General features: G+C 76.2%; 1 protein-coding gene and 1 long non-coding RNA gene across 16 annotated transcripts; one reads left to right on the plus strand and one right to left on the minus strand.

Moving 5' to 3' along the window:
• Positions 1-1,633: 1,633 nt before the first annotated feature.
• On the minus strand, positions 1,634-12,633 carry THOC6 (THO complex subunit 6). 14 transcript variants are annotated; one of them, XM_068923293.1, is made up of 13 exons: positions 12,543-12,633; positions 11,640-11,755; positions 11,450-11,514; positions 10,424-10,527; positions 9,753-9,790; positions 9,627-9,675; positions 9,469-9,540; positions 7,260-7,362; positions 5,541-5,590; positions 5,395-5,457; positions 4,899-5,009; positions 3,143-3,271; positions 1,634-2,111 (listed from the first exon to the last, which is right to left on the minus strand). In XM_068923293.1, the coding sequence occupies exons 1-13, from the start codon at positions 12,555-12,557 to the stop codon at positions 2,028-2,030; spliced, it is 999 nt and encodes a 332-aa protein (XP_068779394.1). In that variant the 5' UTR covers positions 12,558-12,633; the 3' UTR covers positions 1,634-2,027. The 14 variants fall into 14 exon arrangements, with proteins under 14 accessions (XP_068779394.1, XP_068779395.1, XP_068779397.1 ...); XM_068923294.1 differs by having other exon boundaries at positions 11,640-11,752; positions 12,543-12,631; XM_068923296.1 differs by having other exon boundaries at positions 7,260-7,308; positions 12,543-12,630.
• Positions 12,634-12,711: 78 nt separating this feature from the next.
• LOC138063611 (uncharacterized) lies at positions 12,712-15,454 on the plus strand. 2 transcript variants are annotated; one of them, XR_011137112.1, is made up of 4 exons: positions 12,712-13,033; positions 13,558-13,611; positions 14,374-14,487; positions 15,292-15,454. It is a non-coding gene; the product is annotated as an uncharacterized lncRNA (long non-coding RNA). The 2 variants fall into 2 exon arrangements; XR_011137111.1 differs by lacking the exon at positions 12,712-13,033 and having other exon boundaries at positions 13,484-13,611.
• The last annotated feature ends 95 nt before the right edge of the window (positions 15,455-15,549 follow it).

The raw sequence follows: 15,549 nt of genomic DNA on the forward strand, positions 1-15,549 counted from the left end.
GTCCCCGACAGCCCCACGCCCCCCTCGCCGTCCCCACGGCCCCCTCCGCGTCCCCGACGTCCCCGACAGCCCCACGCCCCCCTCGCCGTCCCCACGGCCCCCTCCGCGTCCCCGACGTCCCCGACAGCCCCACGCCCCCCTCGCCGTCCCCACGGCCCCCTCCGCGTCCCCGACGTCCCCGACAGCCCCACGCCCCCCTCGCCGTCCCCACGGCCCCCTCCGCGTCCCCGACGTCCCCGACAGCCCCACGCCCCCCTCGCCGTCCCCACGGCCCCCTCCGCGTCCCCGACGTCCCCGACAGCCCCACGCCCCCCTCGCCGTCCCCACGGCCCCCTCCGCGTCCCCGACGTCCCCGACAGCCCCACGCCCCCCTCGCCGTCCCCACGGCCCCCTCCGCGTCCCCGACGTCCCCGACAGCCCCACGCCCCCCTCGCCGTCCCCACGGCCCCCTCCGCGTCCCCGACGTCCCCGACAGCCCCACGCCCCCCTCGCCGTCCCCACGGCCCCCTCCGCGTCCCCGACGTCCCCGACAGCCCCACGCCCCCCTCGCCGTCCCCACGGCCCCCTCCGCGTCCCCGACGTCCCCGACAGCCCCACGCCCCCCTCGCCGTCCCCACGGCCCCCTCCGCGTCCCCGACGTCCCCGACAGCCCCACGCCCCCCTCGCCGTCCCCACGGCCCCCTCCGCGTCCCCGACGTCCCCGACAGCCCCACGCCCCCCTCGCCGTCCCCACGGCCCCCTCCGCGTCCCCGACGTCCCCGACAGCCCCACGCCCCCCTCGCCGTCCCCACGGCCCCCTCCGCGTCCCCGACGTCCCCGACAGCCCCACGCCCCCCTCGCCGTCCCCACGGCCCCCTCCGCGTCCCCGACGTCCCCGACAGCCCCACGCCCCCCTCGCCGTCCCCACGGCCCCCTCCGCGTCCCCGACGTCCCCGACAGCCCCACGCCCCCCTCGCCGTCCCCACGGCCCCCTCCGCGTCCCCGACGTCCCCGACAGCCCCACGCCCCCCTCGCCGTCCCCACGGCCCCCTCCGCGTCCCCGACGTCCCCGACAGCCCCACGCCCCCCTCGCCGTCCCCACGGCCCCCTCCGCGTCCCCGACGTCCCCGACAGCCCCACGCCCCCCTCGCCGTCCCCACGGCCCCCTCCGCGTCCCCGACGTCCCCGACAGCCCCACGCCCCCCTCGCCGTCCCCACGGCCCCCTCCGCGTCCCCGACGTCCCCGACAGCCCCACGCCCCCCTCGCCGTCCCCACGGCCCCCTCCGCGTCCCCGACGTCCCCGACAGCCCCACGCCCCCCTCGCCGTCCCCACGGCCCCCTCCGCGTCCCCGACGTCCCCGACAGCCCCACGTCCCCCTCGCCGTCCCCACGGCCCCCTCCGCGTCCCCGACGTCCCCGACAGCCCCACGTCCCCCTCGCCGTCCCCACGGCCCCCTCCGCGTCCCCGACGTCCCCGACAGCCCCACGTCCCCCTCGTTGTCCTCAACGTCCCCAATGTCCCCCAACGTCCCCAACAGCCCCATGTCCCCCTCGCCGTCCCCACGGTCCCCGTGTCCCCATCGACGTCCCCCCCCGTCACCGCAGGGCTCCACCGCTGCGGCGCCTCCATTGACCGCAGTCGACACCGGGCTTAAAAAACACCAGGCGTGTAATAAACTGGGGGAACTGGGGGCACTGGGAGGAACTGGGAGCACTGGCCTCTGGCCACGCAGGAAGTCCTGCCAGCCCAGCCCGGGGGGCACTGGGGCATACTGGGATGGACCAGCACGTACTGGGAGGTACTGGGCTCAGGCGAAGGTCAGCGAGAAGGCCCCGTAGCCCAGTCTGGGACGTACTGGGAGGTACTGGGAGGTACTGGGCTCAGGCGAAGGTCAGCGAGAAGGCCCCGTAGCCCAGTCTGGGACGTACTGGGAGGTACTGGGAGGTACTGGGAGGCGCTGGGCTCAGGCGAAGGTCAGCGAGAAGGCCCCGTAGCCCAGTCTGGGACGTACTGGGAGGTACTGGGAGGTACTGGGAGGCGCTGGGCTCAGGCGAAGGTCAGCGAGAAGGCCCGGTAGCCCAGGTTCGTGAAGACGTCGATTTTGGGGCTGCTCCCGGCTGCCGTCAGCACCTGCCGGGGGGGCAGGGATGGACCCGTCAGGCTCCGCCCACAGGTGCAGGCCCCTCCCACCAAGCCCCTCCTACTCCCACCAAGCTCCTCCCACCACCTCATAGCCCCTCCCACTCTATTCCTCCCTCGTTTCTCCCACCCGGCCTAGCTCCCCCCAGCCCCCAAGAGAAGCTCCTCCCACCACCCAGAGAAGCTCCTCCCACTCCCATACAAGCTCCTCCCACTCCCAGGCTCCTCCCACTCAAATCCTCTTCAGCTCCTCCCACAGCCTATTTCAGGCTCCTCCCCTTCCCCAAGCCCCTCCCACACCCCAGCTGGCCCCTCCCACACCCCATCAGCTTCCTCCTACCCCCTCACAGCTCCTCCCACGCCCCTATTTCCCCTAACTCCTCCCACCCTGATCGAGCTCCTCCCACTCCCCAGCTCCCACCCGCCCAAACCGTCTCTCCTAGCTCCTCCCACATCCTATTTCAGGGCCTCCCACCTCCAGGCCCCTCCCACTCCCAGGCCCCTCCCAGCCCAGGCTCCTCCCACCTCCAGGCCCCTCCCACTCCCAGGCCCCTCCCAGCCCAGGCCCCTCCCGCTCCCAGGCCCCTCCCAGCACAGACTCCTCCCACCTCCAGGCCCCTCCCACTCCCAGGCCCCTCCCAGCCCAGACTCCTCCCACTTCCAGGCTCCTCCCACTCACAGGCCCCTCCCAGCACAGACTCCTCCCACCTCCAGGCCCCTCCCGCTCCCAGGCCCCTCCCAGCACAGACTCCTCCCACCTCCAGGCCCCTCCCACTTCCAGGCCCCTCCCAGCCCAGACTCCTCCCACTTCCAGGCTCCTCCCACTCCCAGGCCCCTCCCAGCCCAAACTCCTCCCACCTCCAGGCTCCTCCCACTCCCAGGCCCCTCCCATAGGCCCCTCCCACTCCCCAGGCTCTTCTCCTCCCAGGTCCCTCCCACCCCCCTTTTAGCCCCCAGCTCCCCCTCCCCGCAGGCCCCGCCCCCGCACGCAGGCCCCGCCCCCGCACGCAGGCCCCGCCCACCTTGTGCTCGGGGGAGCGCTCGTTGAGGCAGAGGGAGAGGAGGGTGCGGGGGGAGCAGGGCACGCGGGCCTTGAGCTCCCCGCTGAGCTGCAGCTGGTGCAGCGCCGGGCCCTGGCCCCCCGCCAGCAGCTGTGGGAGGGGGCGCCTGCTGCCAGCCCGGCCGGGGGGCGCGGGGGGCACTGGGGGGGACTGGGGGCACTGGGGGGACTGGGGGGACTGGGGGGACTGGGGGCACTGGGGGGAGCGCCGGGCCCTGGCCCCCCGCCAGCAGCTGTGGGAGGGGGCGCCTGCTGCCAGCCTGGCCGGGGGGTGCGGGGGGGGACTGGGGGGGACTGGGGGCACTGGGGGGACTGGGGGGACTGGGGGGAGCACCGGGCCCTGGCCCCCCGCCAGCAGCTGTGGGAGGGGGCACCTGCTGCCAGCCCGGCCGGGGGGCGCGGGGGGCACTGGGGGGGACTGGGGGCACTGGGGGCACTGGGGGGAGCGCCGGGCCCTGGCCCCCCGCCAGCAGCTGTGGGAGGGGGCGCCTGCTGCCAGCCCAGCCGGGGGGCGCGGGGGGCACTGGGGGGGACTGGGGGGACTGGGGGGAGCGCCGGGCCCTGGCCCCCCGCCAGCAGCTGCGGGAGGGGGCGCCTGCTGCCAGCCTGGCCGGGGGGTGCGGGGGGGGACTGGGGGGGACTGGGGGCACTGGGGGGACTGGGGGGACTGGGGGGAGCACCGGGCCCTGGCCCCCCGCCAGCAGCTGTGGGAGGGGGCACCTGCTGCCAGCCCGGCCGGGGGGCGCGGGGGGCACTGGGGGGGACTGGGGGCACTGGGGGGACTGGGGGGAGCGCCGGGCCCTGGCCCCCCGCCAGCAGCTGCGGGAGGGGGCGCCTGCTGCCAGCCCGGCAGGGGGGTGCGGGGGGGGACTGGGGGGGACTGGGGGCACTGGGGGCACTGGGGGGAGCGCCGGGCCCTGGCCCCCCGCCAGCAGCTGTGGGAGGGGGCGCCTGCTGCCAGCCCGGCAGGGGGGTGCGGGGGGGGACTGGGGGGGACTGGGGGCACTGGGGGGACTGGGGGCACTGGGGGGAGCACCGGGCCCTGGCCCCCCGCCAGCAGCTGTGGGAGGGGGCACCTGCTGCCAGCCCGGCCGGGGGGCGCGGGGGGCACTGGGGGGGACTGGGGGCACTGGGGGGAGCGCCGGGCCCTGGCCCCCCGCCAGCAGCTGTGGGAGGGGGCGCCTGCTGCCAGCCCGGCCGGGGGGCGCGGGGGGCAATGGGGGGGACTGGGGGGACTGGGGGGCACTGGGGGGACTGGGGGGAGACAACCCCGGGCACTGGGGGGACCAGGGAGAACTGGGGAGAGAACCCTGGGCATTGGGGGGCCGAGGGGGGCACCGGGGGGCCCGCAGGGGGACAACGGGGGTGCGGGGGGGTTGATGGGTGTTGGGGGGTACTGGGGGGGCCGGGGGGTGCTGGGGAGACGCTGTGGAGACCAGAGGGGGTGGGGGAGCACTGGGAGGGCTGGGGGGCACCAGGGACTGTTGGGGGGTACCGGGGGGGCTGGGGGGGCGCTGGGAGGCGCTGAGGGGGCCGGGGGGGCCACTGGGGGTGCTTGGGGGGCACTGGGGGTGCCGGGGGTGCCGGAGGGGCACTGGGGGGTGCCGGGGGGTACTGGGAGGGGCCAGGGGGCACCGGGGGGTGCCGGGGGGCACTGGGGGGGCTGGGGGGGCCCCGGGGGTCGCTGGGGGGGCACCGGGGGGGCCGGGGACACTCACCAGGTCCTGGTAGAAGAGCACGTGCTGCTGGCAGGGGGGCAGCGGGAAGACGGTGGTGGGGGTGACGGAGCGCAGGTGCCACAGGGTCAGGGCCGGGCCCCCCCCGCACACCTGGGGGGCGGCGGGAGGTGGGGGGGTGGAGGGGGGGCCCCACATCCCCCCCCGCACACCTGGGGGGCAGCGGGGGCCGGGCCCCCCCCCGCACACCTGGGGGGCGGTGGGAGGTGGGGGGGTGCCGGGGGCTGACCCCCCCCCGCACACCTGGTGGGGGCACTGGGGCGGTGGGGGGGGCACCGGGGGGGGCCCCACGCTGCCCCACGTCACCCCCCACTGCCCCACATCGCCCCACATCCCCCCACGCCGCCCCCCGCCCCACGCCACCCCCCGGCCCCGTGCCCCCCCCCCCACACCTAGGGGCGCCGTGGCAGTGGGGGGGGCGCGCTGGGGGGTGCCCCCGCCGCCCCCCGCCCCACATCGCCCCCCCCGCCCCGCTCACCATCCAGTCCGAGTCGGTGGCCAGGCACCGGATCCACTTCCCGTTCTGGGGCCGGCTGCACTCCTGGGGGGGGAGAGGGGTGAGGGGGGCCCGGACGCCTGGGCCCCACGGGGGCCCCCCCCCCGGCCCCCCCCGGCCCCGCTCACCTCGTACTTGTGCACCTCGATGACCTGGACCTGGGCGCCGGTGCGGAGATCTGCGGGGCGGGGGGGGAGCTGAGCGCGGCGCACACGCACACGCACACGCGTGGGGACACACACGCCCACGCCCACGCCCACGCTCGGACGGGGGCGCATACGTGCACGGGCACGCACGCACAAAACCACACGCGCTTACCCACGCACAGGTGCCGCACGCGCGCGCACACGCACAGACACGCAAACGCCCGCGCGCACGCAAACGGAAGCGGACGCACGCGCGCACGCGTGGATTCGGATGCACGCACAGGCACACGCGCGCGCGTGCACACAGACGCACACGCGTGCATGTGGGTACGCTGTACAGGGACGCACGCAGCAGCACGCAGCTGCAGCAGGTACACGCGCACGCCCACGCGCGCACACGGGCAGAGCACACGTGCGCACACGGACAGGGCACGTGCACGCACACACGCACGCAGCGGCACGCAGCTGCAGCACACGCACACAGACGCACACGTGTGCACATGGGCAGCGCACGCGCATGTACAGAGACGCACGCAGCGGCAGCACACGCACACGGACACACACACGCGCACACGGACAGGGCACACGCAGGCACACGGACGCACGCAGCAGCACGCAGCTGCAGCACACGCACACGGACGCGCACACGCACACATGGGCAGGACGCACGCACGCATACAGACACACGCAGCTGCAGCGGGTGCACGTGGACACGCGTGCACACGCACACGACTGCCCGCACACACACGTGGGCAGAGCACGCACACACATATGGACGCACGCACACAAGCAGGGCACACGCGTGCACACGGGGGCACGCAGCGGCACGCAGCTGCAGCATACACGCAGATGCACGCCCACGCACACCCACGCACACCCACGGACAGACCACACGCACACCCACGGCTGCCTGTGTGTGCCCACGGACACCCACGCATGCCCACGGCCGCCCACGCGCGCACACGGGCAGAGCACACGCATGCACGCACACAGGCAGGGCACACGCGTGCACACGGGCGCCCGCAGCGGCACGCAGCTGCAGCACGCCCGCGGATGCACGCCCACGGACACCCACGGACACCCACGGACACCCACGGGCGCCCGTGCGGCCATGGACACCCACACGCGCCCACGGGCGGAGCACACGCGTGCACACGGACGCACGCACACAAGCAGGGCACACGCGTGCACACGGGGGCACGCAGCGGCACGCAGCTGCAGCATACACACAGATGCACGCCCACGGGCACCCACGCACACCCACGGACAGACCACACGCACACCCACGGCTGCCTGTGTGTGCCCACGGACACCCACGCATGCCCACGGCCGCCCACGGGCAGGGCACGCCCACGGACGCCCACGCGCGCACATGGGCAGAGCACACGGACGCACGCACACAAGCAGGGCACACGCGTGCACATGGGCACCCCAGCGGCGCGCAGCTGCAGCACGCCCGCGGATGCACGCCCAGGGACACCCACGGACGCCCACGGGCGCCCACGGACACCCACGGACACCCAGACGTGCACACGGGCGGAGCACACGCGCGCACACGGACGCACGCACACAGGCAGGGCACACGCGTGCACACGGGCGCCCCAGCGGCGCGCAGCTGCAGCACGCCCGCGGATGCACGCCCAGGGACGCCCAGGGACACCCACGGGCGCCCGTGCGGCCACGCGTGGCGGCGCCGCTCACCCCAGAGGCGCACGGTGCCGTCCTCGCCGCCCGACAGGCACTGGTGCAGCTGCTCCCGCAGCGCCAGGCAGTGCACGTAGTCCCGGTGCCCGCGCAGCTCGTGCTGCGGGCGGGCTCAGCGCCACCGCCGCCCCGCCGAGCCCTCTCCCCGTCCCCGTCCCCGTCCCCGTCCCCGTCCCCCCGCGTCGCTCCCCATCCCTGTCCCCGTCCCCGTCCCCATCCCCATCCCCGTCCCCGTCCCCGTCCCCCCGCATCGCTCCCCATCCCCGTCCCCGTCCCCGTCCCCATCCCCGTCCCCGTCCCCCCGCGTCGCTCCCCATCCCTGTCCCCGTCCCCGTCCCCATCCCCATCCCCGTCCCCGTCCCCCCGCGTCGCTCCCCGTCCCCATCCCCGTGCCCCCGCGTCGCTCCCCATCCCTGTCCCCGTCCCCGTCCCCCCGCGTGCCCCCCACATCGCTCCCTGTCCCCGTCCCCGTCCCCGTCCCCGTCCCCCCGTGTCGCTCCCCGTCCCCATCCCCCCGTGTCACTCCCCATCCCCGTCCCCGTCCCCCCACATCGCTCCCCGTCCCCATCCCCGTGCCCCCGCGTCGCTCCCCATCCCTGTCCCCATCCCCGTCCCCGTCCCCCCGCGTGCCCCCCGCGTCGCTCCCCATCCCCATCCCCGTCCCCATCCCCGTCCTGCGTGCCCCCCGCGTCGCTCCCTGTCCCCGTCCCCGTCCCCATCCCCATCCCTGTCCCCGTCCCCGCCCCCCGCGTCGCTCCCCGTCCCCCCGCGTCGCTCCCTGTCCCCATCCCTGTCCCCATCCCTGTCCCCATCCCCATCCCCGTCCCTGTCCCCCCACGTCACTCCCTGTCCCCATCCCCGTCCCCCTCCCCGTCCCCCCACGTTACTCCCTGACCCCATCCCCGTCCCCGTCCCCCCGCATGCCCCCCGTGTCACTCCCCGTCCCCGTCCCTGTCCCCCCATGTCGCTCCCCGTCCCCATCCCCGTCCCCGTCCCCCCGCGTCTCTCCCCGTCCCCGTACCACGTCCCCCCGTGTCTCTCCCCGTCCCCGTCCACCCGCGTGCCCCCCGCGTCTCTCCCCATCCCCGTCCACCCGCGTGCCCCCCGCGTCGCTCCCCATCCCCGTCCCTGTTCTTCCACGTCACTCCCTGTCCCCATCCCCATCCCCGTCCCCCCACGTCGCTCCCTGTCCCCATCCCCGTCCCCGTCCCCCCACATCGCTCCCCGTCCCCATCCCCGTGCCCCCGCGTCGCTCCCCATCCCTGTCCCCATCCCCGTCCCCGTCCCCCCGCGTCGCTCCCCGTCCCCATCCCCGTCCCCATCCCCCCACGTCGCTCCCTGTCCCCATCCCCGTCCCCGTCCCCCCGCGTCGCTCCCTGTCCCCGTCCCCCTCCCCGTCCCCCCGCGTTGTTCCCCGTCCCCCTCCCCGTCCCCCCGCGTTGCTCCCTGTCCCCGTCCCCATCCCCATCCCCGTCCCCCCACGTCGCTCCCCGTCCCCCCGCGTTGCTCCCTGTCCCCGTCCCCATCCCCATCCCCGTCCCCCCACGTCGCTCCCCGTCCCCCCGCGTTGCTCCCTGTCCCCGTCCCCCTCCCTGTCCCCCTGCTCCACTCCGTCCCATATCCCCCTCCCACGTCCCCCTGCATCACTCCCTGTCCCCGTCCCGCGTCCCCCTCCTTTGTCCCCCCACTTCACTCCCCATCCCCGTCCCCCTCCCGTGTCCCTCCGTATCACCGTCTCTCCCCGTCCCCGTCCCTCTCCCCTGTCCCCCTACGTCACTCCCTGACCCCATCCCCATCCCCGGGTCATGTCCCCCCACGTCGCTCCCTGTCCCCATCCCCGTCCCCCTCCCGTGTCCCCCCATGTCACTCTCTGCCCCACATCCCCCTCCCGTGTCCCCCCATGTCACTCTCTGCCCCCAGCCCTGTCCCGCCTCCCCCCATATCGCTGCTCGTCCCCATCCCCTGTCCCCGTCCCACGTCCCCCCAGGCCGCACTCTGGCCCCATCCCGTATCCCCCCCACCGTTCCCCGTCCCCACCCCGTGTCCCCCCCACACCGTTCCCCGTCCCCACCCCACATCCCCCCGCCGTTCCCTCTCCCCCATCCCTCTCCCCCCCTCCCTCCCCATCCCGTATCCCCCCCCGCCGTTCCCCCGTCCCCCTCTTGTCCCCCCGTCCCCGCGCCGCCCCCCAGCGCCGCGCGCTCACGGTGAAGGCGCCCGTCTCCAGGTCCATGACGCGGACGACGCAGTCGCCTCCCGCCAGCACCAGCGTGTTGTCCTGGGGGGGGGAGCGGGGACGATATGGGGGGGCCGGGGGGGCCGCGGCCCCCTCCCCCCGCGCAGCCCCCCGGGGCCGGGACCCACCTTGGTGTTCAGCTGCAGGCTGTTGATCTCGGGCACCTCCAGGCTGCTCCTGCGCGGGGCGCACAGGCGTCGGGGACCCAGGCGTCCGGGCACCCGGCGCTGGGGGGGGTGCGGGGGGGGACTCACCTGCAGGGGGGGCGGCGGCTCCAGGCCTCCTTGCAGCCCTGGGGAGAGAGGGGTGAGCGAGGGGCCCCGGCATCCGGGGGGGGGCCGGGCATCTGGGAGGGGCCCAGGCGTCCGGGAGGGGCTCAGGGGTCCGGGGGGACTCAGGTGTCCGGGGGGGCCCAGGCATCTGGGAGGGGCCCAGCTGTCTGGGGAGGGGCCCCGGCGTCCGGGGAGGGGCCCAGGTGTCCGGGAAGGGACCCAGATGTCCAAGGAAGGGGCCCAGGCGTCCAGGGAGGGGCCCTGGCGTCTGGGAGGGACCCAGGTGTCCGGGGAAGGGCCCAGGTGTCTGAGAAGGGCCCAGGCATCCGGGAGGAACCCAGGTGTCCGGAGAGGGGCCCAGGCGTCCGGGGAGGGGCCCAGGTGTCCGGGAGGAACCCAGCTGTCCGGGGAGGGACCCAGGTGTCTGAGAGGGACCCAGGTGTCCGGGGAAGGGCCCAGGTGTCCGAGAAGGGCCCAGGTGTCCGAGAAGGGCCCAGGCATCCAGGAGGGGCCCAGGTGTCTGGGAAGGGACCCAGGCGTCCAGCAGGGACCCAGGTGTCCGGGGCGGACCCAGGCGTCCGGGAAGGGGCCCCGGCGTCCGAGAGGGACCCAGGCGTCCGAGAGGGACCCAGGCGTCCGGGCCCCGCCCTCACCTTCTTGACGATCTCGGCCCAGTTCCAGGCCTTGATCTCCCCGTCGCTGGCGCTGAGCAGCTGCCGCTCCGTCGAGACCAGGGCGTAGACGGGGCCGTCGTGGGCTGCGGGCGGCGGCCAGGCGTGCTGGGACCCAGGGCATGCTGGGAGGGCCTCGGCCCAGGGCATGCTGGGACACGCCAGACCCAGGGCATGCTGGGAGGGCCCGGGCCCAGGGCATGCTGGGACACGCCGGGCCCAGGGCATGCTGGGACATGCCAGACCCAGGGCATGCTGGGAGGGCCCGGGCCCAGGGCATGCTGGGACACGCCGGGCCCAGGGCATGCTGGGACATGCCAGACCCAGGGCATGCTGGGAGGGCCTTGGCCCAGGGCATGCTGGGACACGCCGGGCCCAGGGCATGCTGGGACATGCCAGACCCAGGGCATGCTGGGACACGCCGGGCCCAGGGCATGCTGGGACACGCCGGGCCCAGGGCATGCTGGGAGGGCCTTGGCCCAGGGCATGCTGGGACACGCCGGGCCCAGGGCATGCTGGGACATGCCAGACCCAGAGCATGCTGGGACATGCCGGGCCCACGGCATGCTGGGATGGCCCGGGCCCAGGGCATGCTGGGACATGCCAGACCCAGAGCATGCTGGGACACGCCGGGCCCAGGGCATGCTGGGATGGCCCGGGCCCAGGGCATGCTGGGACACGCCAGACCCAGGGCATGCTGGGAGGGCCCGGGCCCAGGGCATGCTGGGACATGCCGGGCCCAGGGCATGCTGGGACACCCACAGGCCCAGGGCATGCTGGGACATGCCAGACCCATGGCATTCTGGGACACCCACAGGCCCAGGGCATGCTGGGACACTCACAGGCCCACAGCATTCTGGGACACCGGCAGGCCCACGGCATGCTGGGACGCCGACTGCCCGCGGCGTGCTGGGAGGGCCCAGGCGCAGGGCGTTCTGGGACACGCCAGGCCCACGGCATGCTGGGACGGCAGCAGGCGCACGGCATGCTGGGACAGGGGGCACCTACCCGCGAAGGAGACCACGGGCTTCTTGCTCTCCTCCTTGGCCTCGGAGCTGAGGGCGGCTGAGAGGCTGCGGGGGGAGGAGAGGGCGGTGGGCGGGGCCGGCGGGAGGCGGGGCCGGCAGTGGTGGGCGGGGCCGGCGGGGGGGCGGGGCCGGCAGTGGTGGGCGGGGCCGGCAGCAGGGGGCGGGGCTACCTGAAGATGGCGATCTCGCCGTAGTTGTTGCCGGCCGCCAGGTAGCGGCCGCAGGGGGAGACGCTCTGCGAGAAGACGCTCATGTGCAGCAGCTCCAGCGCGCGCCGCACGGCCTGCTGGGAAAGGAGCATGGCGTCGGCCCCGGGGCCTGCTGGGAGCCCCCGCCCCACAGCCTGCTGGGAAAGGAGCATGGCGTCGGCCCCGGGGCCTGCTGGGAGCCCCCGCCCCACAGCCTGCTGGGAAAGGAGCATGGCGTCGGCCCCGGGGCCTGCTGGGAGCCCCCGCCCCACAGCCTGCTGGGAAAGGAGCATGGCGTCGGCCCCGGGGCCTGCTGGGAGCCCCCGCCCCACAGCATGCTGGGAAAGGAGCATGGCGTCGGCCCCGGGGCCTGCTGGGAGCCCCCGCCCCACAGCCTGCTGGGAAAGGAGCATGGCGTCGGCCCCGGGGCCTGCTGGGAGCCCCCGCCCCACAGCATGCTGGGAAAGGAGCATGGCGTCGGCCCCGGGGCCTGCTGGGAGCCCCCGCCCCACAGCATGCTGGGAAAGGAGCATGGCGTCGGCCCCAGGGCCTGCTGGGAGCCCCCACCTGGGCGTGACCCCGCCCCACAGCCTGCTGGGAGCCCCCACCTGGGCGTGACCCCGCCCCACGGCCTGCTGGGAGCCCCCACCTGGGCGTGACCCCGCCCCACAGCCTGCTGGGAGCCCCCACCTGGGCGTGACCCCGCCCCACGGCATGCTGGGAGCCCCCACCTGGGCGTGACCCCGCCCCAGGGCATGCTGGGAGCCCCCCCGATTGGCGTGACCCCGCCCCACGGCACGCCGGGAGCCCCCCCGTGGGCGTGACCCCGCCCGGGGCATGCCGGGAAGGCCCCCACCCCTCCCGGCCCCCCCCCGGCCCCGCTACCTCCGCGGGCGCCATCGCCGCCGCTGTCGCGCTGCCCCTCGTGCGCGCGGCCGCCGTCGCCGTCGCGCCGACGTCACCGCGCCCGCCCCTGCCGCGCGGGGCACGCCGGGAGCCGTAGTCCGGCGGCGGCGATGGGGGAGGGTCACGTGGGCGCGGCTGCGCGCGCAGCCCGCCCGCTGCCCGCGGCTGCGCATGCGCGGAGCGCTCCCTCCCCTTCCCGCTGCCTCAACGGCCGCCGCGCATGCGCGGAGCGCCCCCCCCACTCGCGGTGCATCATGGGAGCGACCGGGCCGGCACGGGAGCCGCCATTGGGCGAGACGCGCTCAGGGGCTGCCGGGAGGCGCCGCGCGGGCTGATGGGAGCCGCTGGCCCGCGGGTGATGCGGCGCGGATGGAGCCCCCCCGCGGGGAGCAGGCCGGGCCGGTGACCTCCGACCCCGCGACCCCGGGGGCGCCCGGACGCCTGGGCCCCGCCGCCGCCCCGGCCCCAGGGTGAGCGGGGGCTGATGGGGGAGCAGGGCATGATGGGAGAGGGAGCAGGGCATGATGGGAGAGAGCAGGGGCTGATGGGAGAGAAGGAGCAGGGGCTGATGGGAGGGGAGCAGAGCAAGATGGGAGGGGGGAGCAGGGGCTGATGGGAGAGGAGCAGAGCATGATGGGAGGGGGAGCAGGGGCTGATGGAGCAGGGCATGATGGGAGGGGGGAGCAGGGGCTGATGGGAGAGGGGGAGCAGGGGCTGATGGGAGAGAGCAGGGGCTGATGGGGGAGGGGGAGCAGGGGCTGATGGGAGGGGGGAGCAGGGCATGATGGGAGAGGGGGAGCAGGGGCTGATGGGAGGGGGGAGCAGGGCATGATGGGAGAGGGGGAGCAGGGGCTGATGGGAGAGGGGGAGCAGGGCATGATGGGAGAGGGGGAGCAGGGGCTGATGGGAGAGGGGGAGCAGGGGCATGCTGGGAGGGGGGAGCAGGGGCTGATGGGAGAGGGGGAGCAGGGCATGATGGGATCTCTCCCCTCAGTGGCCCCCGGCCCCCCGGCCCCGGGCTCAAGCGCCGCCCCGACGCCTGCGACTGGTCAGTACGGAGCAGGGCATGCTGGGAGCCCTGCCCCGGGGCATGCTGGGAGTGGGGGTGCTGCCCTGGGGCATGCTGGGAGTGGGGGGTGCTGCCCCGGGGCATGCTGGGAGGTGGAGCCCTGCCCCGGGGCATGCTGGGAGCGGGGGTGCTGCCCTGGGGCATGCTGGGAGTGGGGGGTGCTGCCCCGGGGCATGCTGGGAGGTGGAGCCCTGCTCCAGGGCATGCTGGGAGCGGGGGTGCTGCCCTGGGGCATGCTGGGAGGTGGAGCCCTGCCCCAGGGCATGCTGGGAGTGGGGGTGCTGCCCTGGGGCATGCTGGGAGCAGGGGGTGCTGCCCCGGGGCATGCTGGGAGGGGGGAGCCCTGCCCCAGGGCATGCTGGGAGTGGGGGTGCTGCCCTGGGGCATGCTGGGAGCAGGGGGTGCTGCCCCGAGGCATGTTGGGAGGTGGAGCCCTGCCCCAGGGCATGCTGGGAGCGGGGACACTGTCCCAGGGCATGCTGGGAGGGAGGGAGCCCTGCCCCGAGGCATGCTGGGAGGGGGGAGCCCTGCACCAGGGCATGCTGGGAGTGCTGTCCCAGGGCATGCTGGGAGGGGGGAGCCCTGCCCCAGGGCATGCTGGGAGGGGGGGAGCCATGCCCTGGGGCATGCTGGGAGCAGGGTGCTGCCCTGGGGCATGCTGGGAGGGGGCGAGCCCTGCCCCGGGGCATGCTGGGAGCAGGGTGCTGCCCCGGGGCATGCTGGGAGCGGCGCTGCCCGCAGGGAGCCGGCCCCCAAGCTGGCGCTGTCGGAGGCGCTGGCGGCCGCCCGGCTCCGGGCCCTCGGCCTCCACCACGACCACGGCTACAGCGGGAACGGGCTGCCCCACGGCGCCAGGTACCCGCCCCGGGGGGCTGGGGGCAGTGGGGGGCTGTGGGGCAGGAAGGGGGGGTGTTTGGGGGCCGTGGGGCAGGAGGGGGCAGTGGGGGGGGGCTGTGGGGCAGGAAGGGGCAGCGGGGGGGGCCGTGGGGCAGGAAGGGGGGGTGTTTGGGGGCCGTGGGGCAGGAGGGGGCAGCGGGGGGGGGCTGTGGGGCAGGAAGGGGGGTGTTTGGGGGCCGTGGGGCAGGAGGGGGCCGCGGGGGGGGCTGTGGGGCAGGAAGGGGGGTGTTTGGGGGCCGTGGGGCAGGAGGGGGCCGCGGGGGGGGCCGTGGGGCAGGAGGGGGCAGCGGGGGGCCGTGGGGCAGCGGGGGGGGTGTTTGGGGGCCGTGGGGCAGGAGGGGGCAGCGGGGGGGGCTGTGAGGCAGGAAGGGGGGTGTTTGGGGGCCGTGGGGCAGGAGGGGGCAGCAGGGGGGGGCTGTGGGGCAGGAAGGGGCAGCGGGGGGGGCCGTGGGGCAGGAAGGGGGGGTGTTTGGGGGCCGTGGGGCAGGAGGGGGCAGTGGGGGGGGCTGTGGGGCAGGAAGGGGCAGCGGGGGGGGCCGTGGGGCAGCGGGGGGGGGTGTTTGGGGGCCGTGGGGCAGGAGGGGGCAGTGGGGGGGGGCTGTGGGGCAGGAAGGGGCAGCGGGGGGGGGCTGTGAGGCAGGAAGGGGGGTGTTTGGGGGCCATGGGGCAGGAGGGGGCAGCAGGGGGGGGCTGTGAGGCAGGAAGGGGGGTGTTTGGGGGCCGTGGGGCAGGAGACCCCCGGCGCAGCCCCCCGCCCCCCAGGCCCCCCGCGCCCTGACGCCGGCAGCTGCCCCAGACGGCGCCCGAGGCCGCGACGACCCCGGGAGGCGGCGCCACCGGCGGGGCCCAGGCGTCCGGGCCCCCCAGCTCAGCCCTGCGCGGGGCCCAGGCGTCCGGGCCCCCCCAGCCCCCCATTAAAGACGACTCCCCCTGAGCGCTGAGCGTGCGGCTGTGGGGCCGGCAGGGAGCGGGGGGGCGCGAGGGGCCCAGGCGTCCGGGCCGCCCGGCTCTTCCCCACCG

Source organism: Struthio camelus, chromosome 32, assembly GCF_040807025.1.
Source record: "Struthio camelus isolate bStrCam1 chromosome 32, bStrCam1.hap1, whole genome shotgun sequence".
Classification (NCBI taxonomy): Eukaryota; Metazoa; Chordata; class Aves; order Struthioniformes; family Struthionidae; genus Struthio; species Struthio camelus.